The 18,256-nt window shown below is 38.8% G+C and overlaps 1 protein-coding gene and 1 pseudogene across 2 annotated transcripts in view; one reads left to right on the top strand and one right to left on the bottom strand.

Moving 5' to 3' along the window:
- The window catches only part of ADGRG7 (adhesion G protein-coupled receptor G7), an 86,156-nt gene that overhangs the window by 56,338 nt on the left and 11,562 nt on the right, over positions 1-18,256 (top strand). For both annotated transcript variants that reach the window (XM_033211471.1, XM_033211472.1), the window contains one exon: positions 7,095-7,251. In XM_033211471.1, coding sequence (XP_033067362.1) covers positions 7,095-7,251 — 157 coding nt within the window. The remainder of the gene's footprint in view (positions 1-7,094; positions 7,252-18,256) is intronic.
- LOC117083598 lies at positions 4,112-4,574 on the bottom strand (annotated as a pseudogene).

Here is an 18,256-nt window from a genome sequence, read left to right as displayed (position 1 = left end):
TGCAGGGGTCATGTGCTTTCTGATTTTCCAGTTCACATCCATGCTGCTTCTCTCCTTTCTATAACCTTTCTGGCTCCTAAAAGCATTTTCATTGTCATCCCTGCTATACAACAAGAGCATTCAGTTGGAGAGACAAAAAGCAGAAACTATTAAACGCTTATACTCTACCCCTCCTGACCCCATCTCCATAGCATAAATTGATGGGAATACAGTGCTAATGAGACTATGAGTTCAGATTTAATTCTGTAAGATTTTGTTCATATTTAAGTAGACTTAATAAATGCAGGCACATCTGTGAGCTTATAGCCAGCTTACAAATAGATCCACTTAGTGTGACCAGATGAGTAAAAGCCACCATCTTTAGTGGGACTATGTCTTTTGTTTCTTTTAATGCTAACATTTTATTTAAACCAGTACAAGCACGATGCTTAACAAAAGACTGTCCAAAATAAACATGCAATATGAATTAGCAGAGATTGAAACCACAGCTTAAGAAGTTGTGCCAGTTGTTGGTTTTTTTAAATGATGACAGAGAACTGCTAAAATTCACAAGACTAAACCACTAATGTTTCCAGCCTCCTGAATGAGATTATATTGGACCATCGAAATCAGCAGGAACTGCCCTGGCATGTTAATGATCTTAAACAATATTCAAGTAATTATATTTATATGAATTATACTCCAAAAAGCAAGAAAATACAATTTCTATCACAAGTTTACTCTATATGAGCACTGATTTGAAATGTCAAATGGCATAATAAAAACAAATTTCTCAAGAATTTTCAGCTTGAGACCATTGATTTTAAGTGGTCTGGAAGATTATTACATTCTTTCGGAAACACAAAATAAGATTTGTCCAGAAATGTTTGAAACACATCCTCACAAAAGTTGTAACTGCTCAAACTCTACAGATTCCAGTATTATCACTTTATTGAACAAATAGGGAAAGCAACCATAGTAAGAATACTTGAATTTATAGAATACAAGTTACCCTCTACTTCCACCAAATATCAGCATTTAAACTCTTATGAAAATATCTATTCATCACTAGTCCACATATGGATTAATGATATTGCTCAGGTTTTAAAAGTAGTTCAAACATTTTTTTAAGTACACCTTTCTTAATATCTGTATGGGTTGGGGGGAAACAGCCAAATTTAATTTGGCAATAAACTCCCCTAACTGGAAGTTTTTAGCTAACGTGTCAGACAAGGATATAGTTTATGGCTACATATGACCCCAAAAATAGGAGATAAAAAGGGAGGGAAAAGTACTGACACACATTTTGGCACACAGATTATTTAGTAATGACAGTAAAAAAATTTAGCTACACGCTCTTAAACAACAGTATGTTTAACTGCACTAGGCATTTAGTAAACTTTTAGAACTAGACAAATTGAACATTTATTTTAGAAGTCAATTAAACTAAAGCAGTCAACCAACTTTTTTCCGAATATAATTGCATCAATACCAGAACAAAGTGATCACTATTCAAAACTCAGACATTTTGGAATTTCAGCATACTAACCTGAGAAGTTTTCTTCATATGTATTTTTTGTTGTCATGAAAGCCACACTAAATAATATTGTGATTACCAATTGATTTTATTTTGACATTAGATGCTATGCAGAACTTATGCAGGGCCAACAATTTCAAAACTAACGCTGACTTAGAAGACCATGAAGGAGGGTCCCAGGAAAAAAATTGCTGCCAAAAAGGAAAGAAAGATTAAACTGAATGGGAATGGTTGCACCAGAAAGATACGGAATGTAAAAACTGGAATTATGAAACCTGGAGTTATTATTTGGGGAATGGCAGAAAAAAGACACTAAATAGGAAATATACTTGAAAAGAACAATGCAAACTTTAGTAAAATGAAAGGGAAATCTATACAAATGTTTGAGAAAACTTTAGAGCATGGGATTTGTAAATCTCCCCATAGAACAGATGAAATAAAAATGTCCTACTGATCCTCCCATAGAACAGATGAAATAAAAATGTCCTACTGATCCTCTTACCTCAATCTGTTGTGTTGCAAAAAAGATGTTATTGACTAGGAGTCAGGCAAGCTCAAAAAAGCATGGTTTATCACAGCTCTTTGCTCCTGTTAAAGAGAGTATGGGAACTAAAAGTTCTAATGTACGGTAGGTCAATATTATCTGACATTATGGAGGACCTCCAAATTTAAAAATAAACAAAACTAAAACATGCAAGACAAAATAAGGAACTTCATTTAAAAATACATTCTTGCGGCACTAGTTTCTCTTATTGCTGCAAACCAGGTGAAACAAAATCTCATTTCCTTCATTCAGAAATATTAAAAACACTCTCCACTCACTTGAATTACATTTGCATTTCTACAGAATTATATGCATGTTATTCTCCAATATCAAAATACCTGTTTAAAGAATTGTTAAACTTCCTGGGTGAGTTTTCTCTCTCTCTGGAAATTGGAATAAAGAATCTTTTCCCACCAAGAACCAAAGCAAACACCTACTGTAGAACTTCCTCATCTCCAACTAACTTTCTGTTGCTTCCTGACTTCTAAATTAGTGAAGCCAAAGCTGGGAACAGAAGATGGTTCTATTCAACATCATGAAAATTCCAACTGTCTTTACTTCTCACAGAAACCTCAAAAATAAAATGCAAAGAGCACATGAATGGAAAACATGCCAAAATTTAAATTTTGCTAGTTTTGAGATGACTAAGATGTTCTTAATATAAGAATTAACTCACAAAATTTGGTTAGTCTTTAGATTCTCTAGACCTATTATCAAATTCATATTCAATGGTTACTTATATATTTGTTTCTACAAGTATACCAAATAACAGAATCCTTGCTTTATGCCAAGAATACCATCATCTAACAAGACTGGTTTAGTTAACTCTTCAGGCATCCAGTTCAGAATATCTTCTGACATTTAGAATATAAGACATGATATTATTGTTTTAACGTTATTAACTATGGACAAAGTTTAAAGATTTTTTTTCCTATGGCACAAAACTAATCACAATATATCCAAAATTAGAACTCTCGACTGCCATATACTCACCAATGCAAGCAGATAGTTGGAATTTTTAAAATATAAAGTTGATTTTATTATAAATTTCAGAAATACACATTAGAAAATTATTTTATTTGGACTCTCTGAGGCAGGAGAATGGCGTGAACCCGGGAGGCGGAGCTTGCAGTGAGCTGAGATCCGGCCACTGCACTCCTGCCTGGGCGACAGAGCGAGACTCCGTCTCAAAAAAAAAAAAAAAAAAGTATTAATTTCACCAAATCTGGAATACTGACAGTGTAAAAGTCTTAAACTAACTTTAAAGCTAACAAATCAAAGGCACGTTATTAACACATTTAAAATAATTAGTGTTCATTAGTGACATTAAGTGATGCTTTATAAATGAAGTGTTATTAACCTAGATGCAAAACTGTTTAGAAATGACATAAAAGGAATGAAGCCCTTGATTATTACAACCCACCAATTTCTAAGACTACGATGGTATTTTCCATAAGGAGAAAAGCTAACAGTCATAATTCTATCATAAAATCTAACTCCCCAATCTTAAAAATTAGTGATTGATGAACATAATTTCTAGATTTGATTAAAAAGATAAAGGAAACCAAACAAGATACAGAACTGATCAATGTACTTGTGATGCAGGTTACACTACAGTCAATTATTCATAACTCAATACTGGGTCACTCAAGTCTTTGACCTCAAATTAATTTCAATGATTTGACAAGTGATAATACACTATTTTTATAAATAAACTGCTAATATCATTTGTCAAAAGGAGGCAACTGTTGTCTCTCACCATCTAATATATGTACATTCCAATGGTGTCTGTAAATAGTAACAAATTCTGAATCATAAGTTATAGAAATTAGTCACAAGAGTGCAAAAAGTCCCTGGAGAAAAGTAATCCACCTAACAATTACCAGTACAAGGAAACACCATACAAAGGTTCATTACTATGAAGATGATTTCCTCTTGGTTCAAACTTTGCACAAATGAAGAATTTTTCTTTACTGCAGAAAACAGACTGTAAGTAACAGTGCATTTTTAGACACAAATAAGTATTGATGTCTGGTTCCAGTATGGTCAGGTTAATATATAAATACTTTAGAAACACAGAAGTTCACATTAGTGGAAAAATCCAAGTTTATCACTTAACCATTCTTCAGTTAGGTCTTCCACATTTCTTATTTCAAATACCTTGGTTAGTTCAGCTCTCTGGACTAGCTTATTCTTACTCCCAGCATACATCATCTGTTGTTCAGGCTTACGTCCAACAGGACTGGAGAAAATAAAGCACAAAGGATATGGAACTCTCCCATCCATTATGTTGATATTTATAACTATACACCGTGAAGTGAGGTTGTCGTTCAGGCAGTTCATCTTTAAGTTCATCTGGTGAAATACCCTCAAGCTCCTCATCCAGTACCACCCGGCGTTTATCCTTGTCAATCTTCATTATAATAGCAGCATTGTTCGTTTCTTTGTGAAAATGAAACTTTCTCAGCTTTTCCACTAAATCTTCAGCAACATTACAAACCACCAAAGACTCACTTGTTTCCTTTCAGGCTGTCAGCAGCCTGTTGCCTTCACTTGGGCACCTTTTTCTAGTGGTACTATATCTGAAATATGTACTTTACAGATCAAGGGTAAGTATCATTCTTCCTGTATGAATGGTAGCTCATGTTAAGGAGAAATATGGTAAAAAATATTATCACTGATAAACATTAAAAGTATGTTTACTGAACATAAGTGGTGAGAGTGAAAAGATAAAATAGTGTGTTTAATAGCAATGCAGAAAAACCTTGGTAAAGGCTTCTGTACCTAATTGCACATTAGGATATATTTCCTTCATACAAAAATTATCATGTTTGGCCAGATACCAATTAAATTTGTATTGCTAAATTTTGACTGATAGTCTGTGATTCATAAATTGGCCTAGTTATAATGACAAGCAGACTGTGATTTAATTATTTAACAAATAACTTTCATGTGTTCAGTAGCTACATAACAAATTGCCCCAAAACTTAATGGTGAAGAATGACAAATGTTTATTATTTGCCATGAGTTGAGTGTTGGCTGGGTAGTTCTGTCTTGACTGGCTTGGATGCTTATTAATGATCTAGGATGACTCACTTTTTTTTTTTTTTGAGATGGAGTCTCACTCTGTCACCCAGGCTGGAGTACAGTGGTGCGATCTTGGCTACTGTAACCTCCGCCTCCTGGGGTCAAGCAATTCTCTGCCACAGCCTCCAGAGTAGCTAGGATTACAGGCGTCTACCACCACACCTGGCTAATTTTTTTTTTATTATAATATTTTAAGTTCTGGGTTACATGTGCAGAATGTGCGGTTTTGTTACATAGGTATACACGTGCCCTGGTGGTTTGCTGCATCCATTAACCCATCACCTACAGTAGGTATCTCTCCTAATGTTATCCCTCCCCTACCCCCTCACCACCTGACAGGCTCCAGTGTGTGATGTTCCCCTCCCTGTGTCCATGTGTTCTCATTGTTCAACTCCCACTTATAAGTGAGAACATGCAGTGTTTGGTTTTCTGTTCTTGTGATAGCTTGCTGAGAATGATGGTTTCCAGCTTCATCCATGTCCATGCAAAGGACGTGAACTCATCCTTTTTTATGGCTGCATAGTATTCCATGGTGTATACGTGCCACATTTTCTTAATCCAGTCTATCATTGATGGACATTTGGGCTGGTTCCAAGTCTTTGCTATTGTGAATAGTGCCGCAATAAACATACGTGTGCATGTGTCTTCTTGTGTCTTTATTGTAGAATGATTTATAATCCTTTGGGCATATGCCCAGTAATGGGATGGCTGGGTCAAGTGGTATTTCTAGTTCTAGATCCTTGAGGAAGCACCACACTATCTTCTACAATGGTTAAATTAATTTACACTCCCACCAACAGTGTAAAAGTGTTTCAGGTGCCACTGGGGTATGGGGAAAAAAAAAAAAAGAGCTCCTGTAGCTAGTTCGGTGTCTGCCCAATTGGCCGCCCAGTTTTGTGCTTGACACCCAGGGCCTTGGTGGGGCAGGAACTGGAGGGAATCTCCTGGTTTGTGGGTTTGGAAACCTGTGGGACAAGCGCAGTATCAGTGCAGGAGTTCCTCAGGCTCAGACCCTCAAGGCTTCCCTTGGGTAGTGGAGAAAATTCCCCAACCCCTTGCGCTTCCCAGGAGAGGCGACACCCCACCCTGCTCCAGCTGGCCTTCTGTGGGCTGCATCCATTGTCCAATCAGTCCCAGTGAGATGAACCGGGTACCTCCTTTGAAAATGCAGAAATCAGCCACCTTCTGCGTCAGTCTCGCTGGGAGCTGCAGACCAGTGCTGTTTCTATTCGGCCATCTTGAATCCTTCATGACTCACTTTTATGTCTGGTGGTTGGTGTTTGGTTGGTTTTAGTAGCAACTCCTCAGTTGGGAAAGCTCATCTCTGCTCCATATAGTCTCTCATCTGCCATTAAACTAGTCCAGCCTTCTTAACATAGTGATCTCAGGATTCTAAAGAAGTGTGAGGGAAGGCAAATTAATAAACAGATGCTTTCAAGTCTCTGCTTGATAAATTTGCTAATGTTCCACTGGTCAAAGTAAGTCACATGGCCAAGCCCAGGATCCAGGGGCATAGACTTTCCATAAGAGGAAGAAGATCACTCTGCATCTAACTAACCTTTCTCTGCCACATCAACTTAAGGCTCAGGAATGTCCAAGGTGCCAAAAAAGGGGATTCCTCCATTGGCTGATCTGTAGTAATACAACATTAAAATTCCATTTCAATGAAGAAGTTGGTTCTTGAAATTTGCCTGCTGTGGTATTAAGGAGCTCTGTTTGCCTGAAGTTTTAAACAAGTATCAATGTAGTCAAAATAAAGCTTGCTAAATCAGATTTTCTCCAGAGTGATGTAAGACTTAGCATCATTTATCCACCTGGGGCATAATATTGTTAAGTGAACAATGTGTATGGGCAGCTGAATATGCATTCTAAATAGGAGAGTAATAATGACATTGATGAGTAAAACCCTAATGAACTACATTATTTTTCTTGTTTTCTTTCACCTAGCACAAAAAAAGTTTCATCCATGAAGAAGATTGTTAGTACATTATCTGTTGCAGTTGTTTTTGGAATTACCTGGATTCTGGCATACCTCATGCTAATTAATGATGATAGCATCAGGATCATCTTCAGCTACATTTTCTGCCTTTTCAACACTACACAGGTATGGTGTGGATTAGAGTGAAAGTAGCAGAACATGCAGGGGTGGAGATATCACCTTGACCCATTCCTTAGTTACCTTTAAGAGACTATTTTAAAAAAACTAGTGGGTACATAGTAGGTGTATATATTTATGGAGTACAAGAGATATTTTGATACTGGCATAAAATGTATAATAATTACTTCAGGATAAAAGGGGTACCCATATCCTCAAGCATTTACTGTTTCTTTGTGTTACAAACAATCAAATTACACTCTTAGTTATTTAAAAATATACAATTAAATTATTATTGACTGGCTGGGCATGGTGGCTTACGGCCTATAATCCCAGCACTTTGAGAGGGCAAGATGGGTGGATTGCCTGAGGTCAGGAGTTCAAGACCAGTCTAGCCAACATGGTGAAACCCCATCTCTACTAAAAATACAAAAAAATTAGCTGGGTATGGTGGCATGCGCCTGTAATCCCAGCTACTTGGGAGGCTGAGGCAGGGGAATTGCTTGAACCAGTGAGGTGTAGGTTGCAGTGAGCTAAGATCACCCACTGCACTTCAGCCTGGGCGACAGAGGGAGATTCCATCTCAAAAAAGAATTTTATTGACTATAATCACCCTGTTGTGCTGTCAAATACTAGATCTTATTCATTCTAACTATATTTTTGTACCCATACCCATTAACCATTCCCACTTTCCCTTCCCCTCACTGTAATTCCCAGCCTCTGGTAACACTCATTCTACTCTGTCTCCAGGATTTCAACTTTTTAAACTCTTTAGGTCCCAAATAAGTGACAATGTGCAAAGTTTGACTTTCTGTGCCTGGTTTATTTCACTTAACTTAATGACCTCCAGTTTCATCCATGTTGTTACAAATGACAGGATCTCATTCTTTTTAATGGCTGAATAGTACTCCATTGTGTATATGTACTGCATTATCTTTATCCATTCGTCTGTTGATGGATACTTAGTTTGCTTCCAAGTCTTGGCTATTATGAATAGTGCTATGAAAAACATGGGAGTGCAGATATTTCTTCGATATACTGATTTCTTTTCTTTTGAATATGTATCTAGCAGTGGGATTGCTGGATCATATGGTATTTCTATTTTTAGTTTTTATTATACTTTAAGTTCTGGGGTACATGTGCAGAAGGTGCCAGTTTGTTACATAGGTATACATGTGCCATGGTGGTTCGTTGCACCCATCAACCCATCATCTACATTAGGTATTTCTCCTAATGCTATCCCTCCCCTAGCCCCCAACTCCCCGACAGGCCCCATTGTGTAATGTTCCCCTCCCAGTGTCCACATGTTCTCATTGTTCAGCTACCACTTATGAGTGAGAACATGCAGTATTTGGTTTTCTGTTCTTGTGTTAGTTTGCTGAGAATGATGGTTTCCAGTTTAATCCATGTCCATGCAAAGACATGAACTCATCCTTTTTCATGGCTGCATAGCATTCCATGGTGTATATGTGCCACATTTTCTTTATCCAGTCTATCATTGATGGGCATTTGGGTTGGTTCCAAGTCTTTGCTACTGTGAATAGTGCGGCAATAAACATACATGTGCATGTGTCTTTATAGTAGAATAATTTATAATTCTTTGGGTATATACCCAGTAATGGGATTGCTGGGTCAAATGGTATTTCTGATTCTAGATCATGAGGAATCACCACACTGTCTTCAACAATGGATGAACTAATTTACACTCCCACTAACAGTGTAAAAGTATTCCTACTTCTCCACATCGTCTCCAGCGTCTATTGTTTCCTGACTTTCTGATGATTGCCATTCTAACTGGTGTGAGATGGTATCTCATTGTGGTTTTGATTTGCATTTCTCTAATGACCAGTGCTGATGAACTTTTTTTTCATATATTTGTTGCCTTCATGCATGTCTTCTTTTGAGAAATGTCTGTTCATATCCTTTGCCCACTTTTTGATGAGGTTGTTTGTTTTTTTCTTGTAAATTTGTTTGAGTTCTTTGTGGGTTCTGGATATTAGCCCTTTGTCAGATGAGTAGATTGCAAAAATCTTCTCCCATTCTGTAGGTTGCCTGTTCACTCTGATGGTAGTTTCTTTTGCTGTGCAGAAGCTCTTTAGTTTAATTAGATCCTATTTGTCAATTTTGGCTTTTGTTGCTGTCGCTTTTGGTGTTTTAGACATGAAGTCGTTGCCCATGCCTATGTCCTGAATGGTACTACCTAGGTTTTCTTCTAGGGTTTTTATGGTGTTAGGTCTAACATTTAAGTCTCTAATCCATCTTGAATTAATTTTCATATAAGGAGTAAGGAAAGGATCCAGTTTCAGCTTTCCACTTATAGCTAGCCAATTTTCCCAGTACCATTTATTAAATAGGGAATCCTTTCCCCATTTCTTGTTTTTCTCAGGTTTGTCAAAGATCAGATGGCTGTAGATGTGTGGTGTTATTTCTGAGGGCTCTATTCTGTTCTATTGGTCTATATCTCTGTTTTGTTACCAGTACCATGCTGTATTGGTTACTGTAGCCTTGTAGTATAGTTTGAAGTCAGGTAGTGTGATGCCTCCAGCTTTGTTCTTTTGACTTAGGATTGTCTTGGCAATGCAGGCTCTTTTTTGGTTCCATATGAACTTTAAAGCAGTTTTTTCCAATTCTGTGAAGAAACTCATTGGTAGCTTGATGGGGATGGCATTGAATCTATAAATTACCTTGTGCAGTATGGCCATTTTCACGATATTAATTCTTCCTATCCATGAGCATAGTATGTTCTTCCATTTGTTTGTGTCCTCTTTTATTTCACTGAGCAGTGGTTTGTAGTTCTCCTTGAAGAGGTCCTTTACATCCCTTGTAAGTTAGATTCCTCGGTATTTTATTCTCTTTGAAGTAATTGCTAATGGAAGTTCATTCATGATCTGGCTCTCTGTCTGTTACTGGTGTATAAGAATGCTTGTGATTTTTGCACATTAATTTTGTATCCTGAGACTTTGCTGAAGTTTCTTTTTTTTTTTTTTTTCTTTTTTTTTTTTGAGACGGAGTCTCGCTCTGTCACCCGGGCTGGAGTGCAGTGGCCGGATCTCAGCTCACTGCAAGCTCTGCCTTCCAGGTTTACCGCCATTCTCCTGCCTCAGCCTCCCGAGTAGCTGGGACTACAGGCGCCCGCCACCTCGTCCGGCTAGTTTTTTGTATTTTTTTTTTAGTAGAGACGGGGTTTCACAGTGTTAGCCAGGATGGTCTCGATCTCCTGACCTCGTGATCCACCCGCCTCGGCCTCCCAAAGTGCTGGGATTACAGGCTTGAGCCACCGCACCCAGCCTGCTGAAGTTTCTTATCAGCTTAAGGAGATTTTGGGCTGAGATGATGGGGTTTTCTAAATATACAATCATGTCATCTGCAAACAGGGACAATTTGACTTCTTCTTTTCCTAACTGAATACCCTTATTTCTTTCTCTTGCCTGATTGCCCTAGCCAGAACTTCCAACACTATGTTGAATAGGAGTGGTGAGAGAGGGCATCCCTGTCTTGGTGCCAGTTTTCAAAGGGAATGCTTCCAGTTTTTGCCCATTCAGTATGATACTGGCTGTGGGTTTGTCATAAATACCTCTTATTATTTTGAGATACGTTCCATCAATACCGAATTTATTGAGAGCTTTTAGCATGAAGGGCTGTTGAATTTTGTCAAAGGCCTTTTCTGCATCTATTGAGATAATCATGGTTCTGTTTGTCATTGGTTCTGTTTATATGCTGCATTATGTTTATTGATTTGCATATGTTGAACCAGTCTTGCATCCCAGGGATGAAGCCCACTTGATCATGGTGGATAAGCTTTTTGATGTGCTGCCGGATTTGGTTTGCCAGTATTTTATTGAGGATTTTTGCATTGATGTTCATCAGTGATATTGGTCTAAAATTCTCTTTTTTTGTTGTGTCTCTGCCAGGCTTTGGTATCAGGATGATGTTGGCCTGATAAAATGAGTTAGGGAGGATTCCCTCTTTTTCTATTGATTGGAATAGTTTCAGAAGGAATGGTACCAGCTCCCCTTTGTACCTCTGGTAGAATTCAGCTGTGAATCCATCTGGTCCTGGACTTTTTTTGGTTGGTAGGCTATTAATTATTGCCTCAATTTCAGGGCCTGCTATTGATCTATTCAGGGATTCAACTTCTTCCTGGTTTAGTCTTGGGAGAGTGTAAGTGTCCAGGAAATTATCCATTTCTTCTAGATTTTCTAGTTGATTTGCGTAGAGGTGTTTATAGTATTCTCTGATGGTAGTTTGTATTTCTGTGGGGTCCGTGGTGATATCCCCTTTATCATTTTTTATTGCATCTATTTGATTCTTCTCTCTTTTCTTCTTTATTCGCCTTGCTAGCAGTCTATCAATTTTGTTGATCTTTTCAAAAAACCAACTCCTGGATTCATTGATTTTTTGGAGGGTTTTTTGTGTCTCTATCTCCTTCAGTTCTGCTCTGATCTTAGTTATTTCTTGCCTTCTGCTAGCTTTTGAATGTGTTTGCTCTTGCTTCTCTAGTTCTTTTAATTGTGATGTTAGAGTGTCAATTTTAGATCTTTCCAGCTTTCTCTTGTGGGCATTTAGTGCTATAAATTTCCCTCTACACACTGCTTTAAATGTGTCCCAGAGATTCTGGTATGTTGTATCTTTGTTCTCATTGGTTTCAAAGAACATCTTTATTTCTGCCTTCATTTTGTTATGTACCCAGTAGTCACTCAGGAGCAGGTTGTTCAGTTTCCATGTAGTTGAGCGGTTTTGATTGAGTTTCTTAGTCCTGAGTTCTAGTTTGATTGCACTGTGGTCTGAGAGACAGTTTGTTATAATTTCTGTTCTTGTACATTTGCTGAGGAGTGCTTTACTTCCAATTATGTGGTCAATTTTGGAATAAGTGCGATGTGGTGCTGAGAAGAATGTATATTCTGTTGATTTGGGGTGGAGAGTTCTGTAGATGTCTATTAGGTCTGCTTGCTGCAGAGATGAGTTCAATTCCTGGATATCCTTGTTAACTTTCTGTCTCGTTGATCTGTCTAATGTTGACAGTGGAGTGTTGAAGTCTCCCATTATTATTGTATGGGAGTCTAAGTCTCTTTGTAAGTCTCTAAGGACTTGCTTTATGAATCTGGGTGCTCCTGTATTGGGTGCATATATATTTAGGATAGTTAGCTCTTCCTGTTGAATTGATCTCTTTATCATTATGTAATGGCCTTCTTTGTCTCTTTTGATCTTTGATGGTTTAAAGTCTGTTTTATCAGAGACTAGGATTGCAACCCCTGCTTTTTTTTGTTCTCCATTTGCTTGGCAGATCTTCCTCCATCCCTTTATTTTGAGCCTATGTGTGTCTCTGCATGTGAGATGGGTCTCCTGAATACAGCAAACTGATGGGTCTTGACTTTTTATCCAGTTTGCCAGTCTGTGTCTTTTAATTGGACCATTTAGTCCATTTACATTTAAGGTTAATATTGTTATATGTGAACTTGATCCTGTCATTATGATATTAGCTGATTATTTTGCTGTTAGTTGATGCAGTTTCTTCCTAGCATTGATGGTCTTTACATTTTGGCATGTTTTTGCAATGGCTGGTACCGGTTGTTCCTTTCCATGTTTAGTGCTTCCTTCAGGATCTCTTGTAGGGCAGGCCTGGTGGTGACAAAATCTCTAAGCATTTACTTATCTGTAAAGGATTTTATTGCTCCTTCACTTATGAAACTTAGTTTGGCTGGATATAAAATTCTGGGTTTAAAATTCTTTTCTTTAAGAATGTTGAATTTTGGCCCCCACTCTCTTCTGGCTTGTAGAGTTTCTGCCAAGAGATCTGCTATTAGTCTGATGGGCTTCCCTTTGTGGGTAACCCGACCTTTCTCTCTGACTGCCCTTAACGGTTTTTCCTTCATTTCAACTTTGGTGAATCTGACAATTATGTGTCTTGGAGTTGCTCTTCTCAAGGAGTATCTTTGTGGCGTTCTCTGTATTTCCTGAATGTTGGCCTGCCTTACTAGGTTGGGAAAGTTCTCCTGGATGATATCCTGAAGAGTGTTTTCCAACTTGGTTCCATTTTCCCCCTCATTTTCAGGCACCCCAATTAGACGTAGATTTGGTCTTTTCACATAATCCCATACTTCTTGAAGGCTTTGTTCATTTCTTTTTCCTCTTTTTTCTTTAGACTTCTCTTCTCGCTTCATTCCATTCATTTGATCCTCAATCGCTGATAGTCTTTCTTCCAGTTGATTGAGTCGGTTACTGAAGCTTGTGCATTTGTCCCATATTTCTCGTGTCATGGTTTTCATCTCTGTCAGTTCGTTTATGGCCTCTCTGCATTGATTATTCTAGTTATCCATTCTTCCATTCTTTTTTCAAGATTTTTAATTTCTTTGCGCTGGGTACGTAATTCCTCCTTTAGCTCTGAGAAGTTTGATGAACTGAAGCCTTCTTCTCTCAACTTGTCAAAGTCATTCTCCGTCCAGCTTTGATCCGTTGCTGGCAATGAGCTGCGTTCCTTTGGAGGGGGAGATGCGCTCTTATTTTTTGAATTTCCAGCTTTTCTGCCCTGCTTTTTCCCTATCTTTGTGGTTTTATCTGCCTTTGGTCTTTGATGATGGTGACGTACTGATAGGGTTTTGGTGTGGGTGTCCTTCCTGTTTGTTAGTTTTCCTTCTAACAGTCAGGACCCTCAGCTGTAGATCTGTTGGAGATTGCTTGAGGTCCACTCCAGACTCTGTTTGCCTGGGTATCAGCAGCAGAGGCTGCAGAAGATAGAATATTGCTGAACAGCGAGTGTACCTGTCTGATTCTTGCTTTGGAAGCTTCATCTCGGGGTGTACCCCGCCATGTGAGGTGTGGGGTGTCAGTCTGCCCCTAGTGGGGGATGTTTCCCAGTTAGGCTACTCAGGGGTCAGGGACCTACTTGAGCAGGCAGTCTGTCTGTTCTCAGATCTCAACCTCTGTGTTGGGAGATTCACTGCTCTCTTCAAGGCTGTCAGACAGGGTCGTTTGCATCTGCAGAGGTTTCTGCTGCTTTTTTTTTAGCTGTGCCCTGTCCTCAGAGGTGGAGTCTACAGAGACAGGCAGGCCTCCTTGAACTGCTATGGGTTCCACCTAGTTCGAGCTTCCCAGCGGCTTTGTTTACCTACTTAAGCCTCAGCAATGGCGGGTGCCCCTCCCCCAGCCTCGCTGCTGCCTTGCAGTTAGATCGCAGACTGCTGTGCTAGCAATGAGGGAGGCTCCATGGGCCTGGGACCCTCCTGGCCAGGTGTGGGATATAATCTCCTGGTGTGCCGTTTGCTAAGACCCTTGGTAAAGCACAGTATTGGGGTGGGAGTTACCCGATTTTCCAGGTGTTGTGTGTCTCAGTTCCCCTGGCTAGGAAAAGGGATTCCCTTCCCCCTTGCGCTTCCCAGGTGAGGCGATGCCTCGCCCTGCTTCAGCTCTCGCTGGTCGGGCTGCAGCAGCTGACCAGCACTGAGTTTCCAGCACTCCCTAGTGAGATGAACCCGGTACCTCAGTTGAAAATGCAGAAATCACCCATCTTCTGTGTCGCTCGCGCTGGGAGCTGGAGACTGGAGCTGTTCCTATTTGGCCATCTTGCTCCGCCCCATTTTTTAAAGTAGGGAATTCTTTCCCCATTGCTTGTGTGTGTCAGGTTTGTCAAAGATCAGATGGTTGTGGATGTGTGATGTTATTTCTGAGGTCTTGTTCTGTTCCATTGGTCTATATATCTGTTTTGATACAAGTACCATGATGTTTTGGTTACTGTAGCCTTGTAGTATAGTTTGAAGTCAGATAGCATGATGCCTCCAGCTTTGTTCTTTTCACTTAGGATTGTCTTGGCTATGCGGGCTATTTTTTGGTTCCATATGAAATTTAAAGTATTTTTTTTCTGATTCTATGAAGAATGTCAATGGTAGTTTGATGGGAATAGCATTGAATCTATATATTACTTTGGGCAGTATGGCCATTTTCACGATATTAATTATTCCTATCCATGAGCATGGAATGTTTTTCCATTTATTTGTGTCCTCTCTTATTTCCTTGAGCAGTAGCTTGTAGTTCTCCTTGAAGAGGTGCTTCACATACCTTGTAAGTTGTATTCCTATATATTTTATTCTCATTGTAGCAATTGTGAATGGGAGTTTACTCATGATTTGGCTCTCTGTTTATCTGTTCTTGGTGTATAGGAATGCTTGTTATTTTTACACAGCGATTTTGTATCCTGAGACATTGCTGAAGTTGTTTATCAGCTTAAGGAGATTTTGGGCTGAAACGATGGGGTTTTCTAAAGATACAATCATGTCATCTGCAAACAGAGACAATTTGACTTCCTCTTTTCCTATTTGAATACCCTTTATTTCTTTCTCTTGCCTGATTGCCCTGGTCAGAACTTCCAACACTATGTTGAATAGGAGTGGTGAGAGAGGGCATCCCTGTCTTGTGCCAGTTTTCAAAGGGAATGCTTCCAGTTTTTGCCCATTCAGTATGATACTGGCTGTGGGTTTGTCATAAATAGCTCTTATTATTTTGAGATGTGTTTCATCAATACCTAGTTTATTGAGAGTTTTTAGCATGATGGGGTGTTGAATTTTGTCAAAGCCTTTTCTGCATCTATTGAGATAATCATGTGGTTTTTGTCATTGATTCTGTTGATGTGATGGATTACATTTATTGATTTGCACATGTTGAACCAGCCTTGCACACCAGGGATGAAGCCGACCTGATCATGGTGGATAAGCTTTTTGATGTGCTGCCATATTTGGTTTGCCAGTATTTTATTGAGGATTTTCACATCGATGTTCATCAGGGATATTGGCCTGAAATTTTCTTTTTTTGTTGTGTCTCTGCTAGGTTTTAGTATCAGGATGATGTTAGCCTCCTAAAATGAGTTAGGGAGAATTCTCTCTCTTTCAATTGTTTGAAATAGTTTTAGAAGGAATGGTACCAGCTCCCCTTTGTACCTCTGATAGAATTCAGCTGTGAATCTGTCTGGTCCTGGACTTTTACTTTTTTTTGATTGGTAGGCTATTACTTAATGCCTCAGTTTCAGAACTTGTTATTGGTCTATTCAGGATTTGATTTCTTCCTGGTTTAGACTTGGGAGGGTGTGTGTGTCCAGGAACTTATTCATTTCTTCTAGATTTTCTAGTTTATTTGCATAGAGGTTTTTATAGTAGTCTCTGATGGTAGTTTGTATTTCTGTGGGATCGGTGGTGATATCTCCTTTATCATTTTTTACCGTGTCTGTTTGATTCTTCTCTCTTTTCTTCTTCTTCTTCTTCTTTTTTTTTTAGACAGAGTCTCGGTCTGTCATCCAGGCTGGAGTACAGTGGTGCAACCACAGCTCACTGCAACCTCTGCTTCCTGGGTTCAAGATATTCTCCTGCCTCAGCCTCCCAAGTATCTGGGATTACTGGCATGCACAGTCATGCCTGGCTAATTTTTGTAGTTTTAGTAGAGATGGGGTTTCACCATGTTGGTCAGGCTAGTCCCGAACTCCTGACCTCATGATCCACCTGCCTTTGTCTCCCAAAGTGTTGGGATTACAGGCATGAGCCACCACGCCTGTCCTCTTTTCTTCTTTATTATTCTGGCTAGTGGTCTATCTTTTCAAAAAACCAGGTCCTGGATTCATTGAGTTTTAAAAGGGTTTTTCATGTCTATCTCCTTTGGTTCTGCTGTGATCTTAGTTATTTCTTGTCTTCTGCTAGCTTTTGAATTTGTTTGCTCTTGCTTCTCTAGTTCTTTTAATTTTGATGTTACAGTGTCAATCTTAGATCTTTCCTGCTTTCTTTTGTGGGCATTTAGTGCTATAAATTTCCCTTAAACACTGCTTTAAATGTGTCCCAAAGATTTGGGTACATTGTGTCTTTGTTCTCATTGGTTTCAAAGAACATCTGTATTTCTGCCTGTTTTTATGTCTGCCTGTTTTGTTTCTGTTTTTATGCCAGTACCATGTTGTTTTCATAGTACAGCTCTGTATAATTGAAGTCAAGTAATGTGATTCCTCCAGTTTTGTTCTTTTTGCTCATGATACCTTTGACTATTCTAGGTCTTTTGAGGTTCCATATAAATTTTAGGATCATTTTTTCTTTTTCTGTGAAGAATACCATTGGTGTTTTGGTAGAGATTGCATAGAATCTGTAGATTGCTTTGAGTAGTGTGGACAGTTTTAAAATATTGATTTTCCAATCTATGAACATGGAATCTCTTTCCATTTTTTGTGTCCTCTTCAATTTGTTGCATGCAGGTTTCAGAGTTTTCGTTGTAGAGATCTTTCACTTTTTTGATTAAGCTAATTCCAAGGTATTGCATTTTGTTTATTTGTAGCTTTTGTAAATAGGATTGCTTTCTTAATTCATTTTTTTTTTTTTTTTTTGAGACAGAGTCTCACTCTGTCACCCAGCCTGGAGTGCAGTGGCACAACCTCAGCTCACTGCAACTTCTGCCTCCCAGGTTCAAGCAATTCTCCTGCCTCAGCCTCCTGAGTAGCTGGGACTACAGGCATGTGCCACCACGCCTAGCTAATTTTTTGTATTTTTAGTAGAGACAGGGTTTCACCATGTTAGCCAGGATGGTCTCAATCTCCTGACCTCAATGATCCACCCATCTCGGCCTCCCAAAGTGCTGGGATTACAGGCGTGAGCCACCATGCCCAGCCCTTAATTCCTTTTTCAAGTTGTTTGATGTTGGCATATAGAAATGCTACTGACTTATGTATGTTAATTTTGTATCCTGCAACTTTACTGAATTTATCAGTTCTAATCTTTTTTTTTTTCTTGTGGAGTCTTCAGTTTTTTCCAAATATGAGATCATATCATCTGCAAACAAGGATAATTTGATTTATTCCTTTCCAATTTAGTTTTTTTTATTGCTTTCTCTTATCTAATTGCTCTGGCTAGGACTTCCAGTACTATGTTGAATAACAGTGGTGAAAGTGGGTATCCTTGTTGTGTTCCAGATCTTAGAGGAAAGGCTTTCAGTTTTTCCCCATTCAGCGTGATACTAGCTATGAGTCTGTCATATACAGCTTTTATTGAGTTGAAGT

Source organism: Trachypithecus francoisi, unplaced genomic scaffold (genome assembly GCF_009764315.1).
Source record: "Trachypithecus francoisi isolate TF-2019V2 unplaced genomic scaffold, Tfra_2.0 Lachesis_group0, whole genome shotgun sequence".
NCBI lineage: Eukaryota > Metazoa > Chordata > Mammalia > Primates > Cercopithecidae > Trachypithecus > Trachypithecus francoisi.
This window is presented reverse-complemented; position numbering and strand designations above follow the sequence as displayed.